We start from the raw sequence: 13321 nt of genomic DNA on the forward strand, positions 1-13321 counted from the left end.
CGTCTGCAGCGGCCCTAAGGGCTTTCCCCCTCCCTCCAGCTACATCCGGGAACCCGGAGTCGGGTGGGCGGGGCTGGTCGCTCGATCGCCCGCCTCGTCAGTCAGTGGAGGAGTTAGCGGTCGTCAGAGGCGTTTCTGGCTCGCTGAGAAGGCTGGAGGAGCTGGGGCGGATCGACGAGGGCCCCCTTCCTTCCCCACACGCCCCGGCCACACTCCGACATGGCGGTGAGCCTCCGGCTCTTTCACGGGGTCCTTTTAAAAAATGCTGTGTTTGCCATAAGCCGGGAGGGCCGAGCCGGGCGGAGGGAGCTCAGTTGTCTGCGCGAGACAAGATGGCGCCCGCCTCCTCCTCCCCCCTCCCCCCTCCGTGGGCGCCATGTTGGGCCTGGCGAAGGCCGTGTTGGGGGGCGGGGCGGGGCGGGGGAGGAAAGCGGCGTCTCGCCTCCCCCCTCCCGCGCTCCTTCTCGAAGTTTCCTTCCTGTTTGCCTTTCCGTCTTTCCCTACTCCCCCCCCCCTTTTTTTCTTTTCTGCGGGGCGCTTCTGTGGGGCTGAAGAAATGATGATGGTGGGGGAGGAGCAGATCCGTGGAGGGAAACATTTATTTATTTATTTATCTGGCATTTTCTTGATGGCTTTATATTAAGTTCTTTTCCAGGCCTGCTCACAACTCACTAAACAGAACAGCTTGGTTAAAATCTCACTTGCTAGACTTTTAAAATCACCAGCGCCACCACACACATGCAGAGTGATCTGGGCTCATCCTTCACGTTTGGCCTCCTTTGGGTGTTTTTCTCCTGTATCTCCAGATTACTTTCCCCCATATATATAAAGCTTTACAAACAGTGGCCAGTATTCAGACACGTTGAGTCCTATTAATTTCATTGGGACTTAATCATGGCTAACTTGGTCTGAATGTTGCCAGGTAAGATGACAGGTTCCTGTTCTAAGGGGCTTACAGTCTAATCTTTGACACAGAGAAAAGAGGTGCAGTACGTGTGTGTGATTATTTCAGGTGCATATGTGTAGTATGGGAGCTGAAGTGTTGAGCCAAAGATTTTAGGTACTCTTCTACTATACATGTGAGAAGCCTGCCATCTTTTTAGTTTTAGATGTTTTAATAATAAATATCTCTTGTCTATTGCTAATAAATATCTCTTGTCTATTTACAACACTTCATATCCTATCTTTTAGTTCTAACACACCCACACACACCCATAGGATTTACATACAGTAAAATATCCAAAATGGGTGGTATGATGAGCAAAGTAAGAAAACAGTATCAAAACTTTATCATTGGAAGTTAAATGTGTGTATGTTTGCTTAGGGAAAAGTCTTGCCATGTTCACTGGTATTTAACCTGAGAGACACAGAATTTGGGTATGGAAAAAGTCTATATAGATCTTGTTAAATATTCTATAAACATTACAAAAGGAGGGAAAGTCATTTAAAATTCATTATTGTCTGAGGAAGATAGGGCTCAACTTTCATGGAGAAAAAGCGAAGGAAGTTAGATTTCAAGGCGTTAGGAGGCTAACTGATCAATGTAAATTTTAAACCTGTACAGTACTGATAGAACTATTGGGTGACAGCCTGATCCTGACATGTTTTGTTAGGAGAAAAAGTCCCTCTGAATTCACTGGAGCTTGCTTGTAAGATATGCATTTAAGGATAGCAGGACTTGTGTGTGAGTGAATGCTTATGAGGTTGGACTGCACAGTACCAGTATCAAATCTTTAGGAGCTCATGGGTCCTCAAGAGTTTTCCAGTCCCAACTTGCCAACTTCTAGGCAGCACAGTTGTGTTCTTGTTCTGTTCCTTACTTCCAAGGAGAGTAATGCAAAGCTTATTGGGGTGTGTGTTTGTGTATTTTGGTTACTACTTTCATGAATAGTAGTGAGCCATATGCAAGTCCTAACAATCTATGTTCTGACAGTAATGGAAATCCAAAGTTTTTAAAAGTCAGTATGTGCCTATATTCTGGTCATATGGAGGACTTTTCAATAACTGTAAACTGCTCAAATTTGAACATCTGAAGTTATAACTGATACATAAAATTTAGCTAAGCAATACAGGACAGTTGCTCTCAAAAATGACATAGTTAATATTGGAGTATTTTTCCATCCCAGCATTTTGCTGTATTTAAGGTTTTAGCTTGCCACCTCCTGAATGTTTACCAAGTACTGTACTAATGTTGTTTAAAAGTATGAAATACATGTTAAAACTATATGGAAGAGCTGTCGTGAATATAGATGGGGAGTTCCATAACAATGCTGAAGTTGCCAAGAATATCTTACTTTCTGCCCTTATGAATTTGGTGCATGGGTGGAATTGTCAAGAGGATCCTTCTTACTAATCTTATAGAATGTAATAAGAACATATTTTTAAGTCTCTTGAAGTATCTTGTTTTCTAATTAGAAACTGTTGTTGCTCATTAAAATGGAGGAGGAAAAAATTAAAAAAGCATCCAGTTACTTTAAAACACTTCTAGTCCTTGGATGTCCAAATTGAGTTTTAAAGGGGCCATAGTTTGATTTGTGGTTTATTGTGGTCCAAGGTTTTTCCACAAATGTAAAATTCATTTCTTTCTGCATCTGGTTTTTCACACCTAGAAATAATGTAAAACAATACTGCTACATTTGGCAGGAACTTTGTTGCCCAGTCCATGGAAATGGAAATCAGTTTGAGAACCCATTCATTATGCTCCTTTGATATTACTTTGTAACATGGAAATGGTGTACAGCCTGGCTGCACAATGAAATTGGGAAGGAAATCAGATTTATGAAGTATGCTCTTGAAACAGGTTCATGGTTTGTTTAGCATGGTGTGGAGAGGTGGTGCTCAGCAGGGAGAAACGGCATTTGAAGTAGGAAATAAGTTTAACTTGAGTTTTAATTTTTGCTGTTATTCTGTATATTGAAACTTGAAATGCAAATGCATTCAAAAATGAGTTTTCATTTGGAAAATGCATGTTGTAGTTGAGTTGCTGTTGTGAGCAGAAGGGGTGTGGTACTAATTTCTGTCTTGGGTAATGAAAATGCACCACATCTGTTCTGCCTGAAGCACCAGTGTGTGAAAGAGCATGGAAGAAACATTATGGACCAAGAACTGATATTTCTGCTCAAATTTCTTTTTTGCCAAAAAATTTAAAATTTCCTGAGGGAAGGAAAAGGAATTGTTTAGAAAAGGAACTATGGACTTCTGCTTCAAAGTTAGTTGGATTAGGTCCCATTCCATAGATGCCACTCGGGGTTTCCAATTTTTCTTCTTTAACTGAAGGTTCACTGGCTACAGATAACCAATCTCCTCTGCCATAGGCTTGGGTGAGCTTATGAGGAAAGGCTCTGTAGGTCTTTCTGTGATAGAGAATGCTGCCACAAATATTGTTGCACAATGCTTCATACAGTTCATTCTTTGGCAGCAGCCAAAACCATTATTTAGCCAAACTGAATAAATCAGCAGATTGTTTGCCATTCTATTGCATAATATAAAGGGATTTGTTTGTTATAGATGCTTGAGAAATACAAATTTCTAAAGCTCCTTGGATGGACTGGTATTTAATGACTTATTTCATCTCAACATAGGCTAGTGATACAGAGCGAGAGACAGTAGCCCCAGATACATCATCTCCTGATAGAGAGAAGAAAAAGGAACATTCAGATACATCTAGTTCACCTAGAACTTCAAAACATCATTACTCAAGGTCACGTTCGCGATCGAGAGAGCGAAAACGGAAGTCAGGTATGGAAACCTATTGTTGTGGTATTTGTCACTTTCAGATCCTCTTCAAGGATATGCTTGCAGTTGAATAGTGGTCTGTGTAGCTGCAATCCTAACTGCTTGCTTTGAGATAAACTTGATTTTCTTTTAATTCAGGTAAACTGTTTCAAGTAAACATGTTTAAGATTACAGTGTTTTCATATTTTATCATAATTTGCAAGTTCTGTGTTGATAGAATGACTGTAAATAACACCTGCTTGGTTAGTCATGTTGCTGTGCTGTTGACTCTTGGCGACCACAGAGCGCTGTGGTTTTCTTTGGTAGAATGCAGCAGGGGTTTACCATTGCCTCCTCCCAAAGAATTCTATATTGCTATAGAATTCTATATTGCTATATTGCTTCCTATATTGCTGCTGCCCGATATAGGTGTTTCCCCATATTTTGGGAAACATACCAGTAGAGATTTGAACCAGCAACCTCTTGCTCGCTAGGCAAGTCATCTCCCTGCTGTGCCATTAGGTTAATCATGAGTGCCATGCCCCCCTCCCCGGTTATATTGAAGAGTTAAAGGTTTCTAAACAGAAAAATCTTCATGTTTCTAGAAACATAGTCAGTGGAGTTATAAGATCAAGTTTCTTGAATTATAGAATTGAAGTTACATTTTGAACTCTGAAACTTTTTAAAAAATATTGAACCTCTCAACACTTTGGATGTCAACCTGTTAAAAATGAAGGTGTGTTAGGTATTGGAGAGAAATAGTGGATAGTTAAAATGTTCATTATAAACAAACATAAAACAGCTTAAACTGTGAACTGCCTCTTATTGGGTGTGGTTGGGAATGGTATGTCTGTTTTTAAAAGTTTTTCAGGCTCCTTTACTTGATAATCAATAAATTCTTCCTTCCTTAGATAATGACGGGAAAAAATACAGAAGCCGGAGCAGAAGCAAAGAGGTAATTAGTACTTTGTAGTGCTTAGGTAATTGTACAAGACATATTTAAAAGTATGTCATAGCATGTATAAATCTTAATATGTAATTGTGTTAATGGTAAGTACAAAAACCAGTAAATTAAAAAAAAAAGTGCTTGGAGTGAGAAGCATGGGTGAAGCCATCATTATGAGAAAAAGGTTGATGAAAGTTCCACAGGGTTTTACTGTGGAAACAATCACAATAAACATTTCTGTGGAGAAATAGAATTGGTATGTTTGATTTTCACAGAGCTTCCATGAACCAGAGTTCTGTATCTTCTGCTTCATGATCAGTGTTCAAAATTGCAAAGTGTTTGCTCATCTTGTCTCAGATTGATTGTCCCAAGTCCCCACTAGCTTAGCTTTGTTCCGTTGGTATGTTAAATATTCCTCTGGTGATAGTGCTTATGGCAAAGCTAATAGAAGTGGCCTTACAGCAAAAGCAGGGGGAGTGAGATGAGGTGGAAGTAATGATAACCTTTCTGGGTAAGTCCATTGTCTTCAGATGAGAAGTAAAAGCAGTGGACAGGCAGAGCCGGAGCCAGAAAGGTAGCTGAGTTACTCGGGCAAACTTTGCCCGGAGTGGGCAAATGTGGCCTTCAAGCTGCTGTTGAACTACAACTCCCATAATCCCCAGTCACATGTAGCTGGGATTGATGGGAATTGTCATTCAACAGTAACTGGAGGGCCAAGTTTGCCCAGCCCTGCCTTAGTCTAGACAGGTACACATTTGAAATGTGGGGCCAGGGACTTCTCTTTTCCCCCCCTTCCCAATGGAAGCTCTGTTTAAATAAAAAAAAAATAGGAGAGTATTTGTGAAATTGACTATATTGTTAAGATCACATGATAACATTTCTATAATAAATCATACTCAGCGTGCTAATGCGCGAAGAGACTGAACTGAAGACGCTCCAGACTCAGATAGCAAAATTATAAGCCTACTTCATGATAAGGTAACTATTAGTCATTCAAACTCATATTACCCTTAAAAAAAAAAGAAACTTAAATTGGTTATGGGATATAATGGTGGTTTTTAATACCAAGTGTATATTTAGAGGACTGCTACATTATGCTTAAGAAGTTTTCATTCAAACTTTATCAATGCTTAATCCTACTGTTAGATGATTTTAAAAAATGTTTTGGTTTCTATATGTATAAGTTATACAAAGAGAATCTACTTGGGCACCTTAAATTTGGTGGGAATAACTAGTGTTAGCTTGAAACTATTGTGGATGTTTAGCTCAACATCTTGTCAGTATCATCAAATCTGTAATGTTTACATAATTGTTGAAAAATACACTGGCTTTTCTATAAGTCTCCTAATGTGGTCATTTACAGTGCTAAAAAAAGAGAGTGTGGGCAAATCCATGCACAGCAGCAAGTTCACAAACTACCTCTGTCTATTGGGGTTTGTTTCATGTTTGTAGGATCGTCCCACTGTGTATAATATGGAGGAACGTTGCACTCATTTTTTAAAGTGAAGTTCAAATCTTTTTTTGAGCAGCTATACAACTAACTGAAAAAGTAGCTAAAATAGACCAAAAGGATCTTATAAACTACGTTAGAAAATCACCTAGTATGTGAATTAGCCTAACATTTATATCAGAGTAGACAGGTGATGTCTTTTTCTATGTCTAATTGTCTTCAGTGATGAGTTGATTGTAATTATGTGGTGTATTGACTGAGTAGGATTAGTTCAGCTTAAAAGAAATGAACAAATATTGGAAACACTCAGGATTTACCTTTATTACTACTTGTGGATGTTTTGGATTATTCTGTTTTTAATTTTAAGACCCTTATAGTCTTTAAAGTAGAAATATATACACACAAAATAAACTGAAAAAGAAGGAAAACTACAGGGAACTTTCACCTAAAATGGGGATAAACCAAACTGCACATGGGAAGAGTCTGTTTCAACAAGATACAGATGCTACTGCAGGAAAATAAACCACGACAGTCATACTGGTAATTTGTAATCTAAGGTTTTGAGATAAGATAGGTTGGAAATACAAATCTCAGTACTTCTGTAAGGCTGGCCAGTAGCACTGCGTTTGAGCTATCTTAATTGCTTGTGTACTTGTACACAGATTTCTGTAGGCAAGTCTCATGTGTACACTCCTTAAAAAACAGTGCTCCCTTCATCCTCCTTGTAGGTGCAGGAAATAGTGCCTTCTCAGTCATTGTGCATGGGGTAACCAATCGCTGAGAGAGCCTGCTGTTCTGTAGGATGTTGTGGAAAATGGTCATGGCACAGGGTGCTTTAACTATGTGGTATTGAAGGTTTAAGAAGGGATTGGGGTTGGGAGGAGGAATGATAGTGTTCATCTGCAACATTGGGTAGACAGTGGTGTTAAAGCCATCACACTTGACTGGGCCACACTCCTAAGGTTACTAATGTTGCATCACAACATATCATTCTTTATCTGCTGATGCCCATACTAACTCTTTTTGTTGCACTATTTTCCTGAAAGAACCAACTTCTTCTTAAAACAGGCAAGAAGACATGGGTCCAAAGAGAAGTCCTCCAAGAAGCACAAGTCTGAAGACCATAATGACAAAGAACACTCTTCTGATAAAGGCAGAGACAGCCTGAATACCTCTGAAAATGGTGAGGAGCGACACAAGCGTAAAGAGCGGAAATCCTCCAGAGGACGGAGTCATTCACGATCCCGATCTCGTGAAAGGTAGATAGCCTATCTATCTTCTATTCTATCTATATATTTCTCTAAGGCATACCTCTGGCTAATCCCGTGTGTGGCAGCTCGCGCGAGAGTTCACAAGCAGAAGCACCGTGGTGATTGGGCAGTGGGGATTCCATATGCAGATAGGGAGGAAGAGCCTGTGATGGTTAAGGACAGTTGGAATGCAACTGTTACTGGTTGGGTTAGGGTTAGGGTTAGGGCAGGGGCCTGTGAAGAGAGAGGTTGTGAGGGAGGAAAGAGCCCCTTCAGGAGAAGGAGGCTGCCATTGTGTGAATTAAATGAGGAAGCAAGATGAACAAGATCTGTTAATGGGGAGAGAGAGAAAGAAGGGAGGGGAAGAGAAAAGGAAGGGTGAGGGACGGGCCCGAGCCTGTCAGCGGCCTGAGGGGAACGAGCGGCCATGGTGGTAGCGAGGAAGAGCCCGGTCAACCGCTGCTGCTGCTCCTGTGGGGAGGAGCGGGGCTCGGGTAGGGATAGGGGACTGCAGCTTAGTCAATAGGCACCAGCAACGCTGCAGCCGTGACCAAGAGGGGTGAGGGGGATGAAAGCAACCAGTTGGAGGAGGAGGAGCAGGAGTGTGGCTCAGGTGAGTGTGGAGAGATCTCTGAGGTGAGGAGGGCTGTGGCAGGGGGTTAGGGGAGCAATCAAGTACTAGTGTGCAGATGCTCTGCACAGGTTAAGCTAGTTTTTGAATAATTTGCTCTAATTATTCACTTTGGAAATAGTGCAGGGTATTTGTGGAAGGTTCTGTATGTTGCTTACACTGCGAAAGCTATTTATATTTGCCAAATTTAGGCCTTGGATGTTTCAGCTTACTACTTGGTGAATAGACTAATCTGCTTCTTTTATAATGCCCAGCTGCATCCTGGTTCTAAATGTTCCAAAAAGTTCTAACTACCAATATCAGTACTGTGTTGGTGTGATATTGCTGGCGTGATATGCTTTTGGCATGGTGTTAGTGGAACTGTTTGGTATACATTAGTGCTAAACACATTGAAGTGCTTCATCTACTAATCTTTTCAGAATCAGGCAGCTAGTAATTTTGAGCTTTCTCTTCCCAGATTAGGGTTCTTGCACTGTTGCCGCTTTACCAAACTTTTAAATGATGTTGATAATTTGTTTTATGGACTTGAAGTATTTGGTAATGTTCAAGCTGTTAGTTTGATTTTAGGTGAAGATTTGTTATATAATGAGCCCAGAACTTTGTTACAATTTTTTTTGTAGTTTAAATAAAGCACAGTGCATATGTTTATCTTACATTTTACTGCTAATAAAATGTGAGTCATGAAGCTAGGAAATGTTACCAGGGATTTGGAATGTGTTTTCAGACATCATCGAAGTAGAAGCCGTGACAAAAAAAAGTCACGATCTCGAAGCCGAGATAGAAAGCGGCGAGTAAAATCACGTTCTAGATCAAAATCTAAACACAGGCATAGAAGCCGGAGCAGGAGCCGAACTCGAAGCAGAAGCAGGTATGTTTGCTCTTTTCATAAAGAGGTGTAGGGTGGGTGGCAGCACATCTTAAAGTAAGAATATATTCAGGAGTACAGTTTAATTTCAAATTAAATTTAAGTCACTATGAAATAATAAAATCTACTGGACACATGGTCATTTGCAGAGAAAGAAAGAAGAGACCTGAAAAACCCAGGAGATTCAGCAGAAGTCATAGCCGAACTCCTAGTCCTCCGCCCTTTAGGGGACGAAATACAGCAATGGATGCCCAGGAAGCATTGGCCAGACGGTACTGTCTTTCTCTCAAGTTCTTCTTGGCATCTATAAAACAACATATTATAGGAACACGCAGCATTCTAGCCTTGAGGGCAGTTGTCATTCTCTTCTCTCTTTTTCTTTCCTCCCTCCAACTGCAAATTTTATCCTCTGTAACAATGTTCAGCTTTTCAGAAAATCTCTGGTGTCACTATTGAGATTGTCAGCAAGCAAGAGATATAGAAGAGATTAGCAGAGATACAGTAAATGGCAGAAATCCAATTCTATAATCTGTTAGAAAATGCATGTCAGACTTTTAGTTGCTGAGCATACACTGATATCGACTTCCAGTCTTTACTTGTGCAGCTATGAAGACTGGGAACTTTTGTCTTGTTCTGCAGTCAGTGTACCTCCAGAGGCTGCCTCAAATACACTGCTGGTTGCAGTTGATTTCTCATAGCCTAGTTGTGTATATTATGAACTAACCAGTCCACTAGCACATTTTCACCATCACGTTGGCAGACTTTATTATTATTATTTTACACAGTCAGACAGGTGTTATTGACTGGTTTGTTTTATCCAGACATCGAGTCCTTCCCAAGGACCTGGGATGCCAGAATTTTATTGTCAATGTTGTTGCTGTTATAGATATCGTCGCAGAATATAGGCTGTTCCCAGTAAAGCTGCTTTTTGTAATTGGCTGATGGTGATTTCTGTGGTCCCTATGGTGTTGAGGTGCTCTTCAAGGTCTTTTGGAACTGCACCCAGGGTGCCAATTACCACTGAGATTTGTTGTTGTTGTTGTTACATTTATATCCTGCTCTTCCTCCAAGGAGCCCAGAGCGGTGTACTATATACTTGAGTTTCTCTTTCACAACAACCCTGTGAAGTAGGTTAGGCTGAGAGAGAAGTGACTGGCCCAGAGTCACCCAGCAAGTCTCATGGATGAATGGGGATTTGAACTCGGGTCTCCCTGGTCCTAGTCCAGCACTCTAACCACTACACCACGCTGGCTCTCACTGGCTTCTCTTTTCAGTAATGAAAACTAGAGAAACATATGTTTAGTTAATGTCTAGTTGTGTCAACTAATTGCTTTAGGGGCTAAATGGGAAAAGTGAAAATGAATTGGCTGATTTACTTCTGTATTATTATTCCTAGATTGGAAAGAGCAAAAAAGCTTCAAGAACAGAGAGAGAAAGAACTGGTTGAAAAACAGAAGCAACAGGAAATGGCAGCTGGTAATTCTGTTTTTATAAACTAGGGCATAATGAATAAGCTGCTATGGCATAATGAATAGTAATGGAAGAAAAGCTTAGATTCGAGTTTGACTCCTGAAAGAATAAAGCTTAAGCAAAACTAATAGGTCATGATGCCAGATACATGCTAAGGGAAGAAAAGCTATGTGCTGAGTGAGTTCTTAGAACTGGATTGTTTGTACTGCTATTTGTTAATTTTGAGTATTGTACTTGTTCCATGAACATGAGTTAGAAGGCTTGTTCTTGTACAACGTTTCGATGTTCATTTCAGCGGCTGCTGCCACGAGTGGTTCGGTCATCAATGTTGCAGCCCTTTTGGCCTCTGGGACGCAAGTCACTCCTCAAATAGCGATGGCAGCTCAGATGGCAGCTCTGCAAGCAAAGGCCCTGGCAGAGACTGGAATCGCTGTACCCAGCTATTATAATCCAGCAGCAGTGAATCCTATGAAGTTTGCTGAACAGGAGAAAAAGCGGAAAATGCTGTGGCAAGGCAAAAAAGAAGGGGTAGGTAATACTTTTTGCCTAAGCAGGCTCTATTCTGTGCTGGGGAAATGTTACCTGTATTAGAGTTTTACAGCACTGACTACTTCATCATATAGTCATAGTTAGCGGTGCACCTGTGAGGACTAGAAATATTTATTTATATATATAGAGAGAGAGCCTGGCATTCTGAGATTTCTAAGAGGAGATTTTGTGGTGTACAGAACAACCTTGAGAGCTAACAATTTGATTGGATGAAAGGAAACTAAAAGGGCTTTCGCTTGGGAGGTATTAGTTTTTTGAGACGTAGAGTTAAAAAATATTGCTTGCTTTCTACTAAGCCAGCCTGGCAAATTTTTCATCAGTCATAAAGTGACTGAGGAACTTCAGGCTTGCAACCAGATTGTATCTGATTCCAAAACAAGAAACGTCTGAAACCTGCCATCCTCCCAGAACATGAAAGAAATGAAGGCTATTCAGATGTTACATTTTGATGGTGCATATTTGTATCTTAAGTCAACATGGGTCTCGGATGAGTTAGATATACATGTGTTGAATGGAACTCTTGAGTATGCTATCAAGTTGATCTAGGTGACCTATCAAGTTAAAACTAGTTGAAAACTATCTGTGCTTGTATATGTAACATGTTGGGTGTTTTTTGTTTTTTTAAAAATAGGATAAATCACAATCTGCAGAAATCTGGGAGAAACTGAACTTTGGAAATAAGGACCAAAATGTCAAATTTAGAAAGCTCATGGGTATTAAGGTATGTGACTTTGCAGTTAGACAGCCTCGTACCTGAACTGCTTCGGGTTGGTTGATGGAACTGATAAGCTTAATACATTGGGGATGAGATAAAATGGATTATGTTGAGCTAATGGAAATTGTGAACTTCCCATCAAAGGCACTTGTAAACCTACACTGAAATGAATTCAACTGGCATTAATAAGCACTAATTTCTTTCTCAAGTATTTGCATGCTTAACTTACTTATTGTGGAAATCTCGCTGATGAAGAAGATGCTTGATTAGCATGAACTTTTGGTTAGCATAGTGGCTGAACACTTCAGCGGGTTAAATCTGTTAATCTTTCCGTCCCTGAAAATGTCTTGTGTTTTTTCTAGAGTGAGGAAGAAGCTGGTGGTAGTTCAGTGGATGAAGAAAGTTATAAGACTTTAAAACAGCAGGAAGAAGTATTCAGAAATCTAGACGCCCAATATGAAATGGCGAGGTCACAGACGCACACCCAAAGAGGAATGGGCTTGGGATTTACATCTTCAATGCGAGGAATGGATGCTGTTTGAAAACACTTAAAGCGTGGGACTGACTTTGTCAAAGATTCTTGTTCAGATATTGGGTCCTTGTTCACCAAAAGCTAGCATTCTAGCTTGCATGGGTGTTGCATTGACTTTAATTTATTGACATTACAATTTTTGTAAATATCAGATCAGTGATAACTGGTGTTCCATGTTGTAATCAGGTTATACTCACTTCCGTTATACTTGACAGAGCTACAGAAGGACAACGCTTTTAGTTCTGCCTTTCAAAACAGAGCAGGTGAGGGTAAACTCATACATGGATATTTTGTGTCCACTGTCTTGTGTACTTTTGTACTTTAACCTTGTACAGTTATTTTCAACTCTTGAAACATAAAAAAACATTGTGTAGGTGTTATCTAGCAGACTGGGTCAGTGGGCAGTGCAAAAACCTAGTTAATAAAAATGTTTTTTCTCAGATTGTACTGTTAAGTTTACTGAGTGAATTGTTCAGAATTTAATTTTGTAGAACAGGTACAATTTCATGCTGTCAACACTAATAGAAAGCTCACTTGAAGACAAGCTAACAGTAAAACTAGATACTAAACCTCATGAATTTCTGCACTGATTGTATTTCTACTGCAAGGTATTCAGTATGCTTTGGTATATTCAGCACTGGTAGTAGAGTCTTGTTTGTTTGATAGAGGCAGCTTCTTATGCTGAACCAGAACTCAGTCCTAACCCACCCTATCCAGACAAATCTAGGGAAATTACCTGTCCAAATATAATGGGTTATCAGTTGTAGCAGGTTCTCTTTTCCAGTGGTAGGATCCAATAAGACAGCCCTGTTTAAAGTGGAAGGAGAACTAGACCATTTCGAGCCACTCGAGCAAAATGTTCTGTTGAATTAGCACACTGGCTTCCTCATCCCTTTTGCAGTATAAGATTTATTATGAAAAACACGTACATGATCCATGAGAGTGTCTGCACCTCTTTTAAATGAGGCTTACATGAAATATTACTCAATGCCCAATGTAGCATAGATGTGCACAACAGTGCCTGTTGGATTGTGCCTCTTTGAGCTATAATTTCTATGTAGTGAGATGCTAATGTCCACAAATTCTGGGGTGTTTCCCTGGAGTTCTTCAGGGCTGTTTTTTCCCCAAAGAATATTTTACTTTAAAGGTTTTTATTATACATGTTTGTGTTAAGCGTCCCTCCTTTAAACAAGCTGGGA

At 40.2% G+C, this 13321-nt stretch overlaps 1 protein-coding gene across 3 annotated transcripts; it reads left to right on the forward strand.

Moving 5' to 3' along the window:
- The first annotated feature begins 73 nt into the window (after positions 1 to 73).
- RSRC2 (arginine and serine rich coiled-coil 2) lies at positions 74 to 12564 on the forward strand. 3 transcript variants are annotated; one of them, XM_053279736.1, is made up of 10 exons: positions 74 to 225; positions 3582 to 3738; positions 4626 to 4669; positions 7179 to 7369; positions 8716 to 8859; positions 9006 to 9128; positions 10253 to 10332; positions 10622 to 10854; positions 11507 to 11596; positions 11953 to 12564. In XM_053279736.1, exons 1-10 carry the CDS (start codon positions 220 to 222, stop codon positions 12130 to 12132), a joined length of 1248 nt encoding a protein of 415 aa, XP_053135711.1. In that variant the 5' UTR covers positions 74 to 219; the 3' UTR covers positions 12133 to 12564. The 3 variants fall into 3 exon arrangements, with proteins under 3 accessions (XP_053135711.1, XP_053135712.1, XP_053135713.1); XM_053279738.1 differs by lacking the exon at positions 74 to 225 and adding an exon at positions 5561 to 5638 and having other exon boundaries at positions 3645 to 3738; positions 7157 to 7369; XM_053279737.1 differs by lacking the exon at positions 74 to 225 and having other exon boundaries at positions 3598 to 3738; positions 7157 to 7369.
- Positions 12565 to 13321: the final 757 nt, after the last annotated feature.

This window comes from Hemicordylus capensis, chromosome 15, assembly GCF_027244095.1.
Source record: "Hemicordylus capensis ecotype Gifberg chromosome 15, rHemCap1.1.pri, whole genome shotgun sequence".
Lineage (NCBI taxonomy): Eukaryota > Metazoa > Chordata > Lepidosauria > Squamata > Cordylidae > Hemicordylus > Hemicordylus capensis.